This window comes from Orbicella faveolata, unplaced genomic scaffold (genome assembly GCF_042242905.1).
Source record: "Orbicella faveolata isolate gen_17 unplaced genomic scaffold, um_ofav_v1 contig_34, whole genome shotgun sequence".
NCBI classification, from domain to species: Eukaryota; Metazoa; Cnidaria; class Anthozoa; order Scleractinia; family Merulinidae; genus Orbicella; species Orbicella faveolata.
The window spans coordinates 9,937,501-9,958,934 of NW_028301563.1; the positions used below are offsets into that span (position 1 = coordinate 9,937,501).

The 21,434-nt window shown below is 40.2% G+C and overlaps 2 protein-coding genes, 1 non-coding gene and 1 pseudogene across 4 annotated transcripts in view; all 4 read right to left on the minus strand.

The window, feature by feature from the left end:
- Positions 1 to 3,665, minus strand: part of LOC149104704 (uncharacterized) — an 8,799-nt gene extending 5,134 nt beyond the window's left edge. The window contains exons 1-2 of the mRNA XM_089271321.1: positions 3,629 to 3,665; positions 2,979 to 3,038 (exon numbers count right to left, since the gene is read on the minus strand). Coding sequence (XP_089127447.1) covers positions 2,979 to 3,038; positions 3,629 to 3,665 — 97 coding nt within the window. The remainder of the gene's footprint in view (positions 1 to 2,978; positions 3,039 to 3,628) is intronic.
- The window catches only part of LOC149104702 (uncharacterized), a 158,788-nt gene that overhangs the window by 12,651 nt on the left and 124,703 nt on the right, over positions 1 to 21,434 (minus strand). The window lies entirely within an intron of this gene.
- On the minus strand, positions 11,046 to 13,265 carry LOC149104705 (uncharacterized; annotated as a pseudogene).
- Trnal-uag (transfer RNA leucine (anticodon UAG)) lies at positions 14,809 to 14,890 on the minus strand. Its single transcript has one exon. It is a non-coding gene; the product is annotated as a tRNA-Leu (tRNA).

A 21,434-nucleotide genomic window follows, 5' to 3' on the forward strand; every position in this document is an offset into this window, starting at 1 on the left:
CTTACTTCCTTCCTTCTTTTCTTCCTTCCTTCCTTCCATCCTTCCTTCCTTCCATCCTTCCTTCCTTCCTTCCTTCCATCCTTCCTTCCTTCCTTCCATCCTTCCTTCCTTCCTTCCATCCTTCCATCCTTCCTTCCTTCCTTCCTTCTTTTCTTCCTTCTTTCCTTCCTTCCATCCTTCCTTCCATCCTTCCATCCTTCCATCCTTCCATCCTTCCATCCTTCCATCCTTCCTTCCTTCCTTCTTTTCTTCCTTCCTTCCTTCCTTCCATCCTTCCTTCCTTCGTTCCATCCTTCCTTCCTTCCATCCATCCTTCCTTCCTTCCATCCTTCCTTCTATCCTTCCATCCTTCCTTCCTTCCTTCTTTTCTTACTTCCTTCCTTCCTTCCATCCTTCCTTCCTTCCATCCTTCCATCCTTCCTTCCTTCCATCCTTCCTTCCATCCTTCCATCCTTCCATCCTTCCATCCTTCCTTCCTTCCTTCCTTCTTTTCTTCCTTCCTTCCATCCTTCCTTCCATCCTTGCTTACTTCCTTCCTTCTTTTCTTCCTTCCTTCCTTCCTTCCATCCTTCCTTCCTTCCATCCTTCCTTCCTTCCTTCCTTCCATCCTTCCTTCCTTCCCTCCATCCTTCCTTCCTTCCTTCCTTCCATCCTTCCATCCTTCCTTCCTTCCTTCCTTCTTTCCTTCCTTCCATCCTTCCTTCCATCCTTCCATCCCTCCATCCTTCCTTCCTTCCTTCTTTTCTTCCTTCCTTCTTTCCATCCTTCCTTCCTTCCTTCCATCCTTCCTTCCTTCCTTCCATCCTTCCTTCCATCCTTCCATCCTTCCTTCCTTCTTTTCTTCCTTCCTTCCTTCTTTCCATCCTTCCTGCCTTCCTTCCATCCTTCCATCCTTCCTTCCTTCCATCCTTCCTTCCTTCCATCCTTCCTTCCATCCTTCCATCCTTCCTTCCTTCTTTTCTTCCTTCCTTCCTTCCATCCTTCCTTCCATCCTTCCTTCCATCCTTCCTTACTTCCTTCCTTCTTTTCTTCCTTCCTTCCTTCCTTCCATCCTTCCTTCCTTCCATGTTTCCTTCCTTCCTTCCATCCTTCCTTCCATCCTTCCTTCCATCCTTCCATCCTTCCATCCTTCCATCCTTCCTTCCTTCCTTCTTTTCTTTCTTCCTTCCTTCCTTCCATCTTTCCTTCCTTCCTTCCTTCCATCCTTCCTTCCATCCTTCCATTCTTCCATCCTTCCTTCCTTCCTTCCTTCTTTTCTTCCTTCCTTCCTTCCTTCCATCCTTCCTTCCATCCTTCCATCCTTCCATCCTTCCTTCCTTCCTTCTTTTCTTCCTTCTTTCCTTCCTTCCATCCTTCTTTCCTTCCTTCCCTCCTTCCATCCTTCCTTCCTTCCTTCCATCCATCCTTCCTTCCTTCCTTCCTTCCATCCTTCCTTCCTTCCTTCCTTCCATCCTTCCATCCTTCTTTCCTTTCTTCCTGCCTGCCTTCCTTGCTTCCTGCCTTCCATCTCTCCATTCTTCCTTCCTTCATTCATTCCTTCATTCTTTCCTTCCTGTCGTCGATTGCTGTTAGTCTTTTTGTGAACAAATCCGCAGATCAATGTGTAAAGCTTTCGCAGTGGTAGCAACGTTCAAGTTATATTCAATCTGAAGGTGAAACGATTTCCTTACAAAAAGATTAATTTTCATTCTTTAGTAGGATTTTTTCTCATTTTCCTTTGCATTTCTGATGTATGTACTCAATATCTTACAAACTATATATGTGAGCTTAAATGCAAACTGAACATTGAAACCATGACTTATTTTTTTTGTTGTTGCTGTAATTCTCTTCTATTGTTTCGTTCGTTTAGGCTGAATTCTTTCCCTCGGCATTGATAGAATATTAACTTAAAGAATAGAAGCTAATAAAATCGTCTTACCTTAAACATGTTAACTTCCATTACCCTGTTTGCTGCGTCTTTCTTTTTTATGTAAGCTTAATACACTCGTGTAGAATTCAATGACATTTATTTAATAGAACTACTAGAGTCAAAAAGCAAAATCCTTTCTTGGTTTCCAACCGTAACAGAATAATTTAACACATTTTACAGTCTACCAAGCTATTACCCCTACTACTTCTAAACGTGTCTTGGCACTGAGCTTAATTACAGATACGGTTTACTATTTTAAGACGTAAGGTTATCGGCGACAATCGACACAACTATTTGTTTAAAATTACAGTTTATACAACAACTTCCACAAACAACAGAATTGTTTTCGTACAGGGATGAGCGAAATTAAAACAAAAAAAATTTGAACTTGAACTGTCTTACAGCATGGGTTCACATTAGGAAGACTTTCCAACTCCAATTGAAGATAGTTCGCCGAAGCAGAAAACGCGACGGCAGTTTCTAAAACAAAGAGTCGCTTACCACAATTTGGCAAATAGAAATTCACTTCACTGCGAATTTTCCGAAGGGACTGATAACGCTACCTGACAAACAGGGGCGTCTGACATATAGGAGCGTCTGACATATAGGGTCGTCTCACATAGAGGGGAATCTGACATATAGGGGCGTCTGACATATAGGGGCGTCTGACATATAGGGGCGTCTGACATATAGGGGCGTCTGACATATAGGAGCGTCTGCCAAATAGGGGCGTCTGACATATAGGAGTGTCTGACATATAGGGGCGTCTGCAATATAGGGTCGTCTGACATACAGGGGCGTCTGACATATAGGGGCGTCTGACGTATAGGGGCGTCTGACATATAGGGGCGTCTGACATATAAGGGCGGTTGATTCAGTAGAACTCTTTGGAAGTACAGCACTTTGCTTTTTATCACGTTATCACGGATATCATATCTTCGTCCGGTTTGTCTTCAGACTGCCGTACCTTTACTTCGAGAAAGCTATGTATTTGTTAATAAAATAACTCAGAAACCGTACGCACGTTCTGATTGGTCAAAAGAGTTGCTAAACTTATGTTCTATCGTACCGGTAAACCACGGTTCCCGATCTATGGCAGCTCTACGCGGGAACTTGAGAACTCGGAACTCTATAACAATTAACAAATGTAACAAACAGCTTTGCCTTTCACTAGCTGAGATATCAATCACACAAATATCATTCAACATATACATGGCAATTTGCAAGGAAAGAAAACACCAGAATCGAAGTCGGTCGCCGTATAAAGCTTTTTCGTTTTTCCACGAGAACAATTTTACGCTTACTCCGGTTACGCTTGAGATTAAAATTAAGGAAGTTTTAAAACCCTTTTTTTGGTGCTTTACACGGTCTTAGGGGGACGAAGTCAGCGGGGCTAGAATGATCAATTTGGGTTGTCAAAAAAGCAGGGGAAATATATCTTTCTATCATAATTTTTAGTTTAAACTCAATGCATACATGCATGACACGATACATGAAGTTGGTTTCTCAAGCAATATAGTTTTCATTTAGGGGAAACACGGACTTCATAGCCATCAGCATAAATAAATAAATTCTGAATAAATTTCGGAAGCAGCGTTTCTGTAACTTAGCTTTGTTCCATTCGCAAAACTTCGGAAAGTTATCGTTAAACACTGCGTTGAATCACTTCGCCAAGCGTATGAAGTTTGGACTACTTGCAAACTTTTCGTACAGTCTTACTTTCGTGATGACCGATTCCAACTACGAATCCCCGCATTTCCCCGTCAGAATACTTTTGAGTTAATTAATATACTTTTTGCCTTTCACCGATAACCTTTTACTTTCCTTTCTCAAAACTTTCTTAGCGTGAACTGTTTTCGTCGCTTTGCTCCGCGGACTTTTTGTCCGGTGCTGAGTCTGTGCATTCATTCTTTCAGTCTCTGTGATTGCTTTGTCGCGTCATCTCATGAATTTGACGAGAATTAGAAACTTGATCACGAAAGTACAATAAATTTCCCTCTCATTGACAGACTCTTTCCACACTTATTACATAAAACGGCTCGTGATTTGACAAGCTCTTCGAGTGTTCTCCCAACATCCCGCGTGGTTTATTACGCCAGTAAACCCATAGAAAGAGTGGTCTATTGCTTAACTAAAGCACACGCGTAGCGCATGCGTGTACTTTATTGAGCTAAAATGAGCTGGAACTGACCAACTATGGCGTGTGCAGCCCCTTGAACATTTTTAATGTCTTATAGATATATACCTTTTATTGTCATTGACCTTTTTCGCAGAAAAAGTTATTCTTGATTAAACGAAATAAATTTTATGTTTGCCTTCTGCATTCGTAAGACGGTCTAGGGACACGTATTTCAGTAGAGAATTAAACGTCAATAAGTGCTGTTGGTTGAAGAAAGTTGCATACTGTCTCGAAAAGGTGTATGTTTGTATTTCGGTCATTTAACAGCACTATCAAGCGACCCACTCGTCTTCTTACTTTTAGGGTTATGCTCATTTTATTTCATTTTATATTTTTATCATGATTACTTTAATATTTCATGGAATTAAAGGGCGGCACACACGACGGGGCTAGTCCCTGTGAATAGTCCCTCCAACAAGTCGCGGGGACAAGTCCCATCGTGTGAACTGGCCATTTTTGCTTCAAAATCGAGCCGCAGCGACAAAGTTTGGTCCTTGCGACTAGTCCCACGAATTCAAACCAGATTGAATTTTTGGGGCAAGTCTCTGCGACTTGTTCCTCAAAACGCTTCGTGTGAACTGTACGTGAAACAAGTCCTTGCGACCAGTCTCTTCCTGTAAACACTTCATGGCACTAGTTGCAGGGACTAGTCCCCTCGTGTGCGCCGACCTTAAGGCAAGGTGCTGTATGATCTCACCCTTTGTTGACAGAGCAAGCAACACATTAACATTAAGGTATTACAAAAACTAAATAAAGACAGATTGCATGTACAATTAACACGACATTTTGCCCTTTAATACCATTGTTTGAATTGTTCAGTTTCTTTGTTACATATAGTTGTCAAACCCACATAGTTTTTCACACGAGATCCACAGTTAAACGTACTTTCGGTGTTTCTGAAACTTACTCGGTGGACTGACCTCCTATAATTTCTTTGTAATGATGTAACAGCAAATTGACGTCACTGTGAACTAATCGCCAAATTGAAGTTTAGTTTGGTTAACAGATAAAAATCTTTTTGTTTCTCAGAATGTCAAAACTATCAAGCTTTGACCAGTGCTGACAGAAAGGTGACCTACACGTTCAATCCCCACGACAAGTGCGATCGTGGACTTGGCCCTGGTTGATTCCGTTTTCAAGGGTCTGCGGGAACTAGAATGCCTACTTCATGTCCACCTAAAAACAGGTGTCACACTGATGCGACCGGCTGGTTAAATGGTAGTCATCCTACAGTGGCTGATGGCGAAGTCACCAGGCAGGTCTGCTTTCACTGGGATTCAAACTGTTGTAAATGGTACACAAACATTCAAGTGAGAAACTGTGGCTCTTTCTATGTGTATTACTTCAACGGTACACCGAACTGTGCTCTCCGCTATTGTGGCACTGACTAAGTCAAAAAATATAGTTATTACATGTACGTAGTGAGTAAACCTCAAATTTTTACCAAAAAAAGAAAGACGATTAGAAGTGATTCAGAAACGTCGATAAATCAATTCTGTCCACCTCTGCACTGAAAAAAAGAAAGTTTCTCTATCTTTAGCTAGTTTAACGTGGTACACATTGCTTATCAATCATTATCCTACATTGATTATACCTGTACTAGAGTAAATACTAGCGAAATTAAATGTTATACAGCTAAAAATGATACATTTTATCATAATTTTCAGTTTTTCTTCATATGGAATATGGAATATGGAATATAGTTAATCCATGACATGGTTTTTTGAGGTTTACTGATGGCATATAATCAGTTTTGTAATAAGTGCACGGTTCAGAAGTAGTTACTTGAGTTTAAAAACAAAACAAAACAAAAGAAAACAAAGAAATAGAAGGTAGTTAATGATTAGTCTAGAGGGCACCATATTTCTTATACGTTTTGGCGTATTTTCTTCAGAGTGATGATTCACAAGGTAAAATATAGGAAGAGCTCATCTAGAACACCATAGAAAATTGATTAAGAGAATCGCAGGCTACAACGCTAATGTTACTTATTGACTTGAAGCTTCCATTAAACGATCCCGCGGAGTATAGTATCACTCGGACTGCATGTTTCTCGACTATCACCTTCCACGACACAAGAGGCCGACAGGAGACGAGTCAGTGCTTCTTCCGTATTCTGTATCGAGGAGACTTGAAATGACATTCAGTATTCCTTTACTTTTACTGTGACACAATACCATACTACACTGGTCATATGCATGTTCCCGCCACTTTTCTTTAGTCGGTGTGCCCAGATTGAGTCCGCGCTTCACAGTCATGAAATAAAAATAGGTTCATGTGATTTAAACAGTGGCCGATGAAAAGAGCGACTAGGCTTACTACTGTAGAGAACGTTAAGGAACAAAGCTTGGTAATATAGCTAGAAATTAAAGACGAATTTGTTGTAAGATACATAGCGTTATTGAGAAAATAGATTGAGTAACTTAATTAAAGATATTTAGAAAACTGTCAGTTTGTCCGCCTATTTGTTTTTTGTTGATTACAGGGTGGTAAAGGATATTTTCGTGATTCGCGAATGGCCTAATTTTTTTCCCGTGAAATGTTTTCTTCTTGTGAATCGTGATTTCATTAGAAGCCGTGAACCGTAATTTTTTCAAAACAGTTCTCCGTGAAATGAGAAAGAAGTGTTTAATTCGTCTTGAACTGTGATTCTGGTTGTGTCTTCCATTATTTTCAACCGTAATTAACAATATTGCGTCGCCGTGACAGGACAATCTCCCCCTTCGTGTTCTTTCTTGAATTTCGTTTTGCCGCGCGCAGGACAAGAAGTGGGCGGATGATAAAGAAATCTAAATAACAAGGCTGATTCCTTGGGAGTTATGCAAAAATGCCATTTTGTTTTCGTAAAACGTGAAATTCCGATTTTGCTTCCCGTGAATTGTGAAAGGACCCATTTATTTTCCGTGAGACGTGATCTTGACACTGCACCCCCCCCCCCTTCTCTGCCACCCTCAGGTTAATTAATCGTCTACCTAGTAAAGGGAGACACGATGGCCTCATGGTTAGTGCGCTCATCTCCGTATCGAGCGGTTCGGGTCCGAGTCCTGGCCTGGGACATTGTGTTGTGTTCGTGGACAAGACCCTTTACACTCGTTGGGCCTCTCTGAACCCAGGTGTATAAAGAGCACCGGCTAAATTAAGCTGCGGGCAACCCTGCGATGGACTACCATCTCATCCAGGGGGGAGTAGAAATACTCCTATAGTGGTTTCATGTTACAGAAGCAGAGATAGGCTACGGCTTGATGGGCCACTCGGCTACTATGCAGACTTTACCTTCACCTAGTAGTAATGGGTCAAAAAAAAAAATAAGGTAATAAGACTTAAATTAACCTTTGACAGTTTTCCAGAAAGCTCGTTTTTCATCAAGTAACAGTTAAAGATGTCCCGGTGAAAAGTAAGCTAGTGCTGAGAGTAGCGTAATCGGGGCATCTCGGAATACTTTATATGTTTGTTTTCTTTTCTCAACGAAAACAACATTTCCCTTAGCAGCATAACTCTTTTCAATTCTCTTTGTGCGTAAAATCCTCGGCAAGTATTTTTGTCGCCCCAACACCCTTGCGCTAAAATTCTATTTAATCGACCGAAATTGCACGCAACTGGGTATGAAAGAGTTTTGAACAAAACGGGTTTTTCATTACAAATTATGAGGCCTACGCGACTAGTCTGACATATTGAAGTCTTGAATTATTTCCTTTGGTCGTTCTCAGCCAGTGCGAAATTTTCATGCTGATAACGGAACTAACAATAATTTTTGCGGACCTCTCGTGCAGCGGATTCGTTCGACTTCTACACGCGCGCCAACTCGAACTCGTTTCCTATTGTTACTCGAGCGCCTGCTAATAATAGGCTAACATAATGGCACAAGGTGATTATTGCTAATAGCTCATTCAATGTGGATCAGTTACCTTTGAGGAAGTCTATCAGGATGAGCTTTGAAAGGAAATGAAACTACAGTACAGTAGTATATACGGAACGAGAAGACGTCTTCGTTATTCAGTTTAGTTATAATTACGATTTATGATATAAACACGAGTGTTTTACTTACTGGAAAATAAACCGCTCGCTCAAACTACATTCGGGACCCAAGTGGCGTATTTTCCATATCCTCGCTTGTGAGGATATTGATGACGTCATTTTCCACTTTTTCACTGTTGGTTGTTGCAACAGTCAGTTTGTCTATATAAAAAAAAATTACACGGTTGTTAGAAGATATGAATTTTATTCTCTCATGTTAAAAACAATAAGAGGGAACGTATAGGAAAGAAATTCAAAAGAAAAAGAAAAATTATTTCGCATGTATTTCATATAAACTACGTAAACTTAACAAATTGACGTCAGTTTTTCATGCGTCTGTCCTGTTATTGATCATGAATTCGTCATAACATTGTCAAAGTAGCTGTGGATCCGCAGACTACTTTGACAATGTTATGACGAAATTCAGTGTCGATAATAGGACAGACCCATGAAAAACTGACGTTAATTGTTTTTTACGATAACAAATTGTCAAATTGTCCGCTATCGTTCTTGACGCATTGCACAAATTATAAATTCATGTGTCTGTCCGCTTATTGACAATGATAATTAGCCAATGAGCGCGAGAATCTCTGCAGTTACCGTAAAAAAAAAAAAAAAGATAATTACATGGAAAGGCTAGATATATAGAGACGTTTTCGTTTCTCAGTGACCTCAATGGCGTTTTGAAGTTTCAAAACATCTGTTATTTACGTTCTTAATTTGAAAAAGTGGGGCGAGTTTTTTAATCCAATCGTTTAGGGTTATAATAAAGTGTATTATCGTTTTTCTCACGATGTAGTCACTTGAGATGTAGATCGCGACGTTCTAACCGATATCCCTCATCTTTTGTACAGAAGATCACAAAGGCACGAACAACCCTAAGAAGAGAGCCTGTCGCGGAATTTAAATCCACCGCCGTTTTACCTTATGTCCATGTAAGCAGTCGAAACGTCGCGATCTACATCTCAAGTGACTACATCGTGAGACAAACGATAATACACTTTATTATTGCATCTACCACGATGAATAACAACAACCTTTTCCTCGTTTAGGGTTGTAATGCAAAACCAATTCCTTCACGACTCTCAAGTGAAAACCACTCTTAAAGATGCTAACAGCTGGCTTAACTATTTAAGTTTAACTGTAGATCACGGATCGCTTCAGAAACGATTATTTTTTTTAGCAGTAAACAATGGAAACCTTTCAAGAAATGCGTCTCGGGCAAATCGAAGTGATGACGGCGCAGCGACGAAAATTGACGTCCAGTCATGCAGTAATAGTGTATTTGAACTGAAATAGTGATAGATCAAAACTTTTTTGTAAGTTGTAGGTCAAATTCAGTCAAGGAAACATATGACATTGAAGTTCGGTGTTATGACAGAAATTCTCAATGCCGGGCCAATTCTCTCTAAGAGAAGCGCCTGCAGGGAATATGGTAGTTGTATTTATCAAAACAGATATCCAGTCCAAGATGATGGATAAGCCGACAATCTACAAGGAGAGAACTCAGAGAGAAGTGAAAAAGACTAGGATAATCGTAACGAATTTTGATCAACAAATCCTAATTGCTGCAATAAACACCATGTAAAAACATTTGTTTTTGAGGGCGTGGTTCAGAGTCAGTTTACCCTTTAATATATTATTTATTTACTAATTATTTACCGTTTACTAGAATGTTCTAAACTTTAGATAGCATTACAGATGATAGCTTCGAATTTCACACTCTCTGACAAGCTTTTCCTAAAAGGTACCCGGATAACTGTGAGGATGATCACCTTAGTCGCCTTTATCTCGAAGTTCTCACCCCTAAGAAATCAGCGCTGATAAGAAAGGCTTCCATTTTTAAAGGCAGGCAATTGCTATTTAATTCACTGCTTGTGTTTGTTGAGGTAACCAACAGAGTTAAAATCCTCAATGCGCACAGTAAATCCGTATTGGTTGGTAAAGTCTGCATATGAGTCAAGTGGCCCATCAGGCCGGAGCTTATCCCGGTTTCCGTAGCATGAAGTGAGCTAGGAATATTTCTATTCCCACCTGAATGGGATGCTAGTCCATCGCAGGGTTACCCACAGCATTAAAGTCGCCGGTACCCACGTACACGCCTGGGTGACAGGCGAACAAGGGCACCACGCAAGAACACAACGCAATGTCCTGGCCAGGGCTCGAACCCAGAGAACCCGCTCGATCCGGAGTCGAACGCACTAACCATGAGGCCACCGCACCTCCCACGTATAACCGTTTAATATTTTCCATCATCCTACGTGATTGACGGGATTTCGCTAGAGGGTGCTCTGTTTTGGTGGCGCGGTCACGAGAACTGCGGCTTGGCCGCTCTCGTGAGATACTCCGCGGCTGAAACAAGGCGCTCTCGCAGACAAGGCACTTGCAACAGGGCTCTTACAGCAATGATTGCGCAAAAAAGATCCGAAAACAAGAGAGACTGATCAGACGCTAAGGTGGGTGCATAGATCAGTCCAAATGGGACAAATCAGGGGCAAGTTTACACACAAACTAAATTATCTTATCTTGAAACGAATTTCTTACAAGGTTTTGCTCCATTTTGCGACGAAACTCTTGACCGGCTGGTTCCTAAGCATAGTGGTTTGCCTCTGTAAATCGATTCGGGATCGTTTCCTCAATACAAAGAATATTCGTGCATTTGTCCGAAAGCTTTTTTTTTTTTTTTTAATCTGGCTTCTGCATGGATTTTAGTCTAGCTGTTTTGGTTTTTATTTTTTAACATTTATTTATTGACACACAACAAAAAACTTTGTTGTCTAATCACTCTGCAGTGAAACGAAACCAAAATAATTTCTAACTTAGTACAAGTAAGAAAACACCAGTCGCATAGGTGGGGGTAGGGGGGGGGGTTGCATCTCTTTTATTGATAAAAAGAAAAAATGAACATAAGTAGCCCTAGGATAGTTATAAATACAACAAATGTACTAAACAAAAACACGTAAACTTTACTACAACAAAATTTCTAGAATGAAGCGATCTAAAGCGGTGATGCCTTCGAGCGACAACTCCTAACAGACAAACTCCTTAAATATTCGATTCTTAGCATAATAACGTAACCTGCATACCAACGAATCTACATACCAGCACACAACTATCTTACAATAACAGCGTGATAAATTATATGCTGCCCTACTTACAATACAAACTACTACAAACTAAAGGACAATTTGATTTCTACATTACTTACAATATTTTCATTTAACCTGCTTGCTTACAAAATTGATGCTAATACAATAAATTCTTAATAGTACACTGCTTACAATGTTTTTTATCACCTTTTTAAAGCAAAAACCAAAGAAGAAATTAACAACCACACCACTAAAAATAACGCACACGAACAACTAGCACTAAAACTAACGTAAACTACGTTATATCGCTAAAGATTTTAGGCTACATTACACAGAAGGACAATGCAAAAAATAATTACAACATGAAGTACAGAAACTCAAAGAAATAATAAACATGGCACCACGGCCACATTCGTTATTGGGAATATTAAAACAGGCATTGTAACATTTGTGCAAAAAAGTACCAAAGGAAAAACAAATTGACTGTTTACGCATCGCAAATGCAGAGAGTGGTCCACTTAGCTTCGTATTTTCTGCAGTTAGAGTTTTTAATGGTCGTTTGTCGTTCACATTTTACCAGTCTTCCCAAATCAACTGGTTTTCCCGTCATTGAGCATGTTAACGCAGCTGGACATTCTATTGACGATGTCCTTGTTCGTGGAATTTTGCTCCGCGGCGTGACCTCCCAACAAAAACGGCTGGAGTTGCGCCTGATTTTCAAACTCGCCACCAGTCATCTGCGCGGCCTAAATTCCGACTTACTTTTGTAATTTCAATTTCAGATCCATGGCGTATGCACACGCTACACTGATTTCAACGAACATGGTTCTCCACTGCTGAAGGGCCAATCCCGAAACGTCTGGGAACTTTACCCGATATATGGCACTTTTATTCGTGATTATTCTTATTGAACACTTTCATGCAAGTCTTTACCCAAGTGCCACGCAGCTGACGGACATTTTTCGGTAAATCCTTGATTAACATATTGTTCACAAAGAAACAACTTTGCCTACTGAGGTTGGCGGCAAAAAACTACCAGAACTACTTAAACCATGCTGATTTCTTAGACCAAGGACAATCTTTACGGAATGCATCAATTCATTGATACGAAATGCAGTTAAGAAAGGATTAACGACCGAATTAAGAAAAAGAAATACTGATAGTGACTCTCTGAGCGCGAACAACCACTTTTCACCACGGCAACCATTGCAGTTTGCTTCCAGAAGAATTGCTACAAAATATGGGATGATTGAGATAATTAGGGAAAGTAAAATGAGAAACGAAGTTGTAGCAATTTTTCGTTCCATTTGGGCAGTTTTTAATCGTCTCCTATCGAGAAGTGTTGGGTTGCTGGGCATGGATGTTTGCCTTTGAAAATCAACTCGGGAGCGTTTTCTTAAAACGAAGAATATCCCCGTGTAGGCTAAAATGGTCGTCACAAGAGGAAATGTCGTGTGCAAATGTATATCTATTAGAAGGTAAACATCAATTGGAATTCCAGTCAGTTGGATTGAGGCAAAAATCGATGAAAAAACCACTATGCTTGTGTTGCATAAAGCAAGTTTCCTTGGTTTTACTTTGTGAAGATAGAAATGAGGAAACACTACAGCCACGAAGCGATCCACTGACATCGCCGTCACCAACAGAATAGAACTGTTAACTCCAATGTAACCCAATATTCTAGCAATGTCGCCTCTTGTGTGATTTGTTTATCACCAAAAGCGCACACAAATCGAGTTATTGCTTCTGAGGAGCAAACCACGATTCCAACATACAGATCAACCGCTGACATGAACACCAAAACTATCAAGAACGTTTTCCTGAAGCAGCGAAGAGGATTTCTGTACAACGCGGTCAACACAATTGCATTAGGAACAGAAATGACTATTGACAGCAGCGCAAAAGGTATTCCAGTTCCAAGACACAGTGATTTCTCAAAGACTCTCTCCATTGCAAAGCTAAAAGGAAGGAGAATCTTTTGTTACTGAAACAGAAGAATACGATGGTGTAATATCGTTGTTTGTCTTTGGATCGGAGGAAACACAAGATTCTATAAAAGTTCTGAATTTCCGTCATATTTTCATTTTATATCCTCTTCCCGTCACTACTAATCAAACAAAGAAAGAGCTTTGTTTTCCTGTATTTACTTTTCGTGCAATTAAATTAAACTGCAAATTTAACGAGTTAGCAATACTATTAAAATAACACCTGCCATGAAATAAAGATTGGTACGTTAAGCAGCAGAGCCACTGTTTGAAATTATTGAAACATATTTTCAAACTAAGTAGTGCCCTGAATAATCTAGACGCTGTGTTAGCTTGTTTTACAAGATTATCCCCGTATAATGAGACTATCTAGCCGGAAATAATTGCCCACTTTTCAGTTGCCTAATTAGCGAGATTACAAGTTCACCCAGTGTAAAACCAAACACCACAATTTAAAATGTAGTTTCTATAGCCATGGCCATTTTAAAGGAGAGAAAGATAGAAACCAAACACATGAAGACTTACTGCCAACATCGCGTTCAAAGTTTCAAGACACTTTCTCTCGCTCTATCCTCTGATACATTTAATCATGCATTATTTATTATTTTATTGCATCTTTAAGTACCGTAAACTGATCTAGGGGAGGCCTGCCCCCCCGCGCCCCCTCTTTACTTTGGGTATAAAAAGAAAAAATCGCAGAGAGAAGAAAAGCCGGCAGAGCAAGCAAGCCCCCTCCCCCTTAGCTCAAGATCTGGATGCACCACTGGCCGCTTACAAGCCCAGGCCTTCTACAACTTCGTAATGGCTTTTAGATGAGCTGATAAACGGAGGGGCTTATGTCCGAGGGGGCAACAACCGGAATTTAAAAAAAAAAAAAAAAAAAAAAAAAAACGGTTTCGAAATGAGCTATAGCTGTACATGTTGATGGAAACATGTTTTTCATTTAATGGTAATTAAGCTTTAAAACATCATAATAAAAAGAAATTCAAAACAAGGAAAGCTAGAGGGGAGTTATGTCCGGGGGAGGGGGGGGAATGGCTTATAACCGGATGTATTTTTTGGTCATTTTGTTGGTAGATGGGCCTATACCCGGAGGGCTTTATAAGCAGCAGTTTACGGTATGCCTGTATACAAAAGTAGGATTTGATGGTTTTTGCTTATTAAAATAATACAAAGATCTTATAAAGATTTGTTATACGTTAGGGAATTTTGTTGCCCAATCGCAAGACAAATTGCGCGAGACGCTGCCTTAAACGGCTTCGAAAAATTCTTTCAGTATTTCCCAAAGTTTTCGTTGCAGTAATAATTGTTTACCCATAGAGTGAACCTTGATTGCACTTCGTATTTTTATTTTTTTTTTACTTTTGAACTTTTTCTCTTGACTTTATGTAATGCTTCCTGTAAGTAAAGCGTTGCTAGACGTGTTCATCTAAAGGGGTGTTTCAATGGGTAGCTTTCGGTGCAAAATGTATTGCAGCATAATTATGAGACAATGAGTAGGGAGAAAAATTTCCTTCTATAGTGCTAAAGTTTTTAAAGGCATCATTGTGTATATTACGACAATATTTCTACAGGTTTATTAGATTTTTGGAGATAAGTTTGGCTAGTGACTTTTCACAAAAGATAATGGTGTGGCAGCGGTGGGATTCGAACCCACGCCATCGAAATGACTGGTGCCTAAAACCAGCGCCTTAGACCACTCGGCCACGCTACCAGCTCTTCTTACACTTTAGATATTATTTAATAATAGGACTACTCTCCCTCCTTTTCTAGTAATTAACTGGTTTTTGTTTTGTTTTGTTTTGTTTTGCTTTGCTTTGCTTTGCTTTGCTTTGCTTTGCTTTGCTTTGCTTTGCTTTGCTTTGCTTTGCTTTGCTTTGCTCTGCTTCGTTTTGTTTTGTTTTGTTTTTGTTTTGTTTTGTTTTGTTTTGTTTTGTTTTGTTTTGTTTTGTTTTGTTTTGTTTTGTTTTGTTTTGTTTTGTTTTGTTTTGTTTTGTTTTGTTTTGTTTTGTTTTGTTTTGTTTTGTTTTGTTTTGTTGTGTTTCTTGTTGTCGTTGTTCATTCATCCTATTTTCGTTTTAGGCTTGGCTTATAAAAATTTGGCGGGATGTATCTCCCCAGAACGAACTAAGATCTGTTCGTTACATTTTAAGCCAACTGTTTCTTGTAAAAGTTTGACAGGTCGCCGATATTTAATAGATGATGCAGCATCTCCTAAAAGGAAGGCGTCACGTAAGCGGTCGCAACATCCCTCTTCAGCAGTTGAGATGCCAATCTTCCGTAGCGTGAGCGAAAACAGCCATCCTCCGCTTCGGACGAAATCAGCGATTTGCGCGCACATTAATATATATATTGCAAAGCTAGAAAAACAAATTAAGTCTCTACCGCTAGAAATTAAGCATCCTTTGAAGAACGTCGACGAGCTTCTCAACAGCCTGTTTGGAATGACAAGATTTAAAGACTCTGATTCGGACATCAATTTTTACACGGGATTTCCAAATTATAAAACCCTTCTGGTTACTAAAAGTTGTTTTAAACCCAGGTGAGAATGGTGAGAACATTGTTTATGCTAACAGCACTACAGAAGATTTAGAATTTTCAGTATCAAGTGATGTGGATTGGTGCCAGGGCATCGAAAACTCAGTACCCTGGATGACTTCTTTATGGTCCCTGTCAGAATGAGGCTTGCGTTATTTGAACTTGATTTGGCCCACAGATTCAGAGTGCATGTTTCCACAGCAAACAGGATCTGCATTTCCTGGGTCAATTTTTCGTACTTAAAATTGGGCTACCTCAACATTTGGTCGGACGGACAGAAAATAGACAAGGCAATGCCCCAGTCATTCAAGGACAAATACCCCCAAGAGCCCATCCTCTTTAGTTTTGCACAGTACAAGAGCCATAAAATATGTAAAGACCTCTTTGAACCTATTGGTGTTGGCGGCCTAAACATCCCCCCGTTTCTTGGTTTGCGAAGTCAACAGACCCTTTTAAAAGTCATTACCACTCTAGAAATAGCATCAGAGCGAATTCATGTAGAAAGTGCCATAAACAAGGTGAAAAACTTCTACGTTTTTGATCAAGCTATTCCACTGTTTTTAGCTGGTAGTCTGACTCAAATGTGGACTGTTTGTAATAATTAGTAGGTGGTTTGTATCTTTAAATATCAGGGAGGTGTCCTTTTAAAACTTTACTTTAGTAAGTAGAAGTAATTTGTCATCCACTGATACCGCTTGCTGATGTTGCCATAACAGTGACTGTGCCAGTTGTTGGGACAGCACACACTTCAACTGGCACTGGTAGTGCCTTGAAATATTTAGCAAAATGCTTAAAGAAAAACTGTTCTAATTTTACCAACATAGTGGTAACAAAGTCTGCATTATAGTAAATACGTTTAATGACCATCCCTTGAAATGTGTAGGTAACAAAGTCGCACCACCTTGCCTCTGTTATTCCCATTTGCCCTTAAACCTGATAATAGAATTTGTGGTTTGTCTTTAAAACTGGGAAGCCATCATTCAGCTGCAGATTAAATTGACTATCACCAGCACATGCTGTCTTGGGTATGACATTTCGGTGTTTGCAGGGGCATTTAATTTCAGCAATTTCCTATTGGGTGTCCTTTGTCTCATCAGGTGGGCTTTACATTCATGTTCAATACCGTTTAACAAGGGCTCTGGCAAATTTCTTAGGTTTCCAGAGGTATTCATGTCCCTAACAAGCCGCTTAAGAAAATAATTACTGATAGATTTTCGATTTAAAATGTCTCCAAATGTTGAAGCTGTCGATCTGGATCTGCTTTCACTCCACCATCGGCTATTGTTGCGTTGTGTTTGTGTTTCATACCGAGTGTAACAGCATCCTCCTGTTCACTTATTTTCAAGGAAGCATAAAATTACTGATGTTGTGAAGGGCACCATGTGACAATAAACAGGGGGAAAAATAAGATACTGGTAAAGATGGATAAATTGTTATGGGAACACTGTCACTGTTACGTTGCTTGGAAAAGTCAACATTGCATGCAACTTTGAAGTTTCCTTCAGTGGGTGCCATTTGATAGCTGAAATATCCTCCCAAGGGTGCAGGGCTAACTCTCGCGGGTACTTTTTCACCCTCAGCATTCATGTACGAACTGCGCCCACAATTCTTGCTCAACTCTTGCAAATGGGCTTTGAAACTTTCAATCTTTTGGACTGTCTTAATTGCACGATACAATGAACAAGAAATGCCAGGTGACGTTTGTACTGAAGTGCTAATTTGGGTTTCTTAAAAACCATGTTCATCAATGGTTCTGATGAGATACTTCTTCCTCTAGGCTTGTGCCACTGCTGGGGAAGGGAGATGCAAACCAAATAATTAACAATTAGATTATGAGTTCGAGAGAGGTGATAGTTGATTCGGCCTTCGGCCTCATCAACTATCGCCTCATAGAAATCGAGAGCGAATAATCTAATTGTTTTAGTAGAATTCTAACTGGAATGAACGCAAATAACGGTTTCCAATTATTTTTGTACGCATTATTGAACTTCACACTATAACAAAATCGCAGGTATTGAAATATCCTTGGTAAATTTGCAGGTGTTTACGCCCGCGCACCCGTTAACTCAATAATTTCATGATTTTAAGGTCAAGAAACTCTTATGATCCTTCTTTTAGTCGTCTCAGGAATTTAATGATCCATTTACATCTAAACTTTCTGCCAAAAATTCGGAAAAACGATAAAAACGTTGCATTTCGTGGACGACCGACAGCCACCGCACTCTAATGGCCATAGTATACGAGTAGCTCAACCAATCAGATTGCAGCATTTGCATTAGTATACTAGTAGAATTCTAATAGTCAGGAATAGATTTCGTTTTTGTCATGTAGTAATGAGAAACAAGATACATTAGGCCCACAGCATGATTATAAAAACCCTAGAGATCCAGGTACACTGGTGCAAGATGATGCAGGGACATATAGGGTTCTTTAGTGGAAATTGCTAACCTAATATTACGCGGGGATTCATTTTCCCGCAGACTTCGATAGTAAAGGCCTCTGAAGCAAAAGGTCTTGCTTCCCTTGTGGTGCTCGACTAAAACATTGTGGAGGTATATATCCTTCAATAAAAAAAAAAATTCGCACCACGGTCAAACGGTTTCATCACCATGTAGTCAGGGGAATGTTGAATGTTTTTAACAGAGTTTCTAACATACTTCACAATAGAATTCTACGTGCATAGGGGAAAGTCGTCCAAAATTTTGTCCATATCTATCTCTTGGGGACAGAACCGGAGTTTTTCTTCTTTCTCTCTAACAATTTCTGAATTACTCTTTTTAGTTTGAACAGAAGAGGCTGCTTTCCCTTGATCGCCATTTTCATTTTGCTGAACGCTTGTCGTCGCTGCGGGTGAAGTGTTTGGAAATACTTCTTTCGCTCTAGGAAGTTAATAGAGGACGCCTATCTTAAAATTGTCATCTTTCTTTGTCTTTTGATCTTTAATAATCATTATTGATACACCGTAAAAAAATCATCAGGTACAATAATTCCAATAAAATGTCTAAGACCCTAAACCTAAAATTCTAATACTAATATTATATTAACTTACAACAATACATCAAATACAAGGAAATAATGAAACGAACGTCGTCGTCGGCAGCCGTTCGTCTCTGGAGACGATGGTGTAGCGCTATGTCGATGCAGAGCATCGTCTCGAGTGGCTATAGAGTCCCACTCTGGAGTGGCAGTCTCTGTTGCAAATAACGCAGACGAAGGAGGATGGTGCTGCAATTGAGGCAGCCCTGGTCTTCCTTCTGGTTCTTTTCAAGGCCTGCTGGTCATTTCTGGTATTCTCAGCCCTCCCGACTCCTGAAGATACTGCATGTCGCCAGGCCACTCTGATGTCAGCTACTTCTTCCCGTGTGTTTGGATCAATCTCTGCTTTCTTCATGTCTCGCTTACAAACATCCTTGAAGCGGAGCTTTGGCCGGCCAACAGGGCGGGATCCCTCGCGTAGCTCTCCATAGAGCATGTCTTTTGGGATGCGGCCATCGTCCATGCGACGCACATGCCCGAGCCAGCGGAGACGCCTTTGCATGAGTAGCATGAACACGCTCGGAATGCCAGCTCGCTCAAGAACCTCAGCATTGGTTACTCTCTCCTGCCACTTGATGTGCAGGAGGCGTCGGAGACAGCGGAGATGAAAGCTGTTGAGCCGCTTCTATTGCCCGGCGTGGGATGTCCAGCACTCGATGCTATACAGAAGAGTGCTGAGGACACAGGCTTGGTAGACACGGAGCTTGGTATTTACCGTCAACTGGCTGTTCTCCCAGACGCGCTTGCCATAACTGCAGCGGCCTTGGCAATCCTGGTGTTGATTTCTGTATCAAGGGAGAGGGAGCTGGTCATTGTGGAGCCCAGGTAGGCGAAAGAGTCCACCACTTCAAGGGTTGTGCTGTCGATGGTGATGACAGGAGTGGAGTCTGTGTCCTGGGCCATGATGTTGGTCTTTTTGATGCTGATAGTCAAGCCAGACTCTTTACAGTCATGGGATAGTCGGCTTATTAAAATGTAGGCTTATTAAACGTAGGCTTATTAAAATGGTTTCAAAATTTATTCAACGAAAGCTTACATGAAATCTTAAACAGTCTAGTTGTGCCTTCACTGTTAATTCTTTGAGGCTCACATTCTTGCTGCGAAGAAGTTCTTTAAGTTCGTTTACATGCATCTTTTCCAGAGGTCTGTCCATGCTCACGTTGAAAACAGACAACGTACAGTAGAAGCTAAAGATGCATTTCAATAAAATACGTCGCCATTGTGTTGCGTTTTCAACGCTCAAATCTGCATAACAATGCATAACAATAAAAATGCAAACGCTGATTTAGTAAAAATACTGACCTTTACAGCTCCCCAAATATCTAGTTAGGAATATTTCGACGACATATCTCCTTAAACCAGCTTTCCTTTCGATTTCTGCATCCGATTGCGAAGTGCAAAAGCTGCAAAATTCCTAGGAAAACAGAACTGGCCAGCCCTTAGCAACGGTTGCTACCAAAAAGCTCCGCTTTGGTGCTATCGTCACCATGTTTGCAATCGGTGTATGTCCCCTTTCGAGATCATAGCAATGAATTCCAAACGTTGTCCGTAGGAGTTGAATAAAGCACTAAGCTAAATTTAGCAACGTACAACGAAGCCTGGAAAAGGATGAAAGTAATGCCGAGATCTTTTGAAGAACTCAGTTGTGACTGAAATACTCCAGTAAGACATAGTTTCGAAATCTTGCAGGTTTTCTCATAGTTAGTGGAGGGGACTCCACTAACTATGCGCCAGTAAACCCATAGAAAGAGTGGTCTATTGCTTAACTAAAGCAAACGCGTAGCGCATGGATGTACTTTATGGCGCTAAAATGAGCTGTAACTGACCATAACCTTTTAATGTCCTCTAGATATGTACCTTTTGCTGTACATTGACCGTTTTCGCTGAAAAAGTTATTCTTCATTAAAAGAAGTAAATATAATGTTTTCCTAGCCTTCTGCATTCGTAAGACGGGCTAGGGACACGTATTTCAGTAGAGAATTAAACGTCAATAAGTGCTGTTGATTGAAGAAAGTTGCATACTGTCTCGTAAACGTGTCTGTTTGTTACATATTTCGGTTATTTAACAGCATGATCAAGCGACCAACGCGTCGTCTTACTTTTAGGGTTATGCTCATTTTATTTTATTTTATTTTTATCGTTATTACTTTAATTTTTAATGGAATTAATGCAAGGTGCTGTATGATCTCACCCTTTGTTGACAGAGCAATCAACACATTAACATTAAGAAATTACAAAAGCTAAATAAGAACAGAATGCATGCACAAAAAACACACAACATTTTGCTCTTTGCATAGTTAACTTTGAATTGTTCCGTTTGTTTGTTACATATAGTTGTAAAATCCACATAGTTTTTTACACGAGATCCACGGTTAAACGTACTTTCGGTGTCTTCTCAAACTTACTCGCTGGAATGACCTCCTTAAATTTCATTGTAATAATGTCTTTATTTCTCAGAATGTCAAAACTATCAATCTTTGACCAGTGCTGACAAGAATGTGACTTACACCTACAAAAGCTTCTCATGTGACAATGGACTTGGTCCTAGCTGGTTCCGTTTCCAAGGAGCTGCGGGAACTAGAATGCCTACTTCATGTCCTCCTATAAACAGGTGTGACACTAGTGCACCAGGCTGGTTAAATGGTGGTCATCCTACAGTGGCTGATGGCAAAGTCACCAGGCAG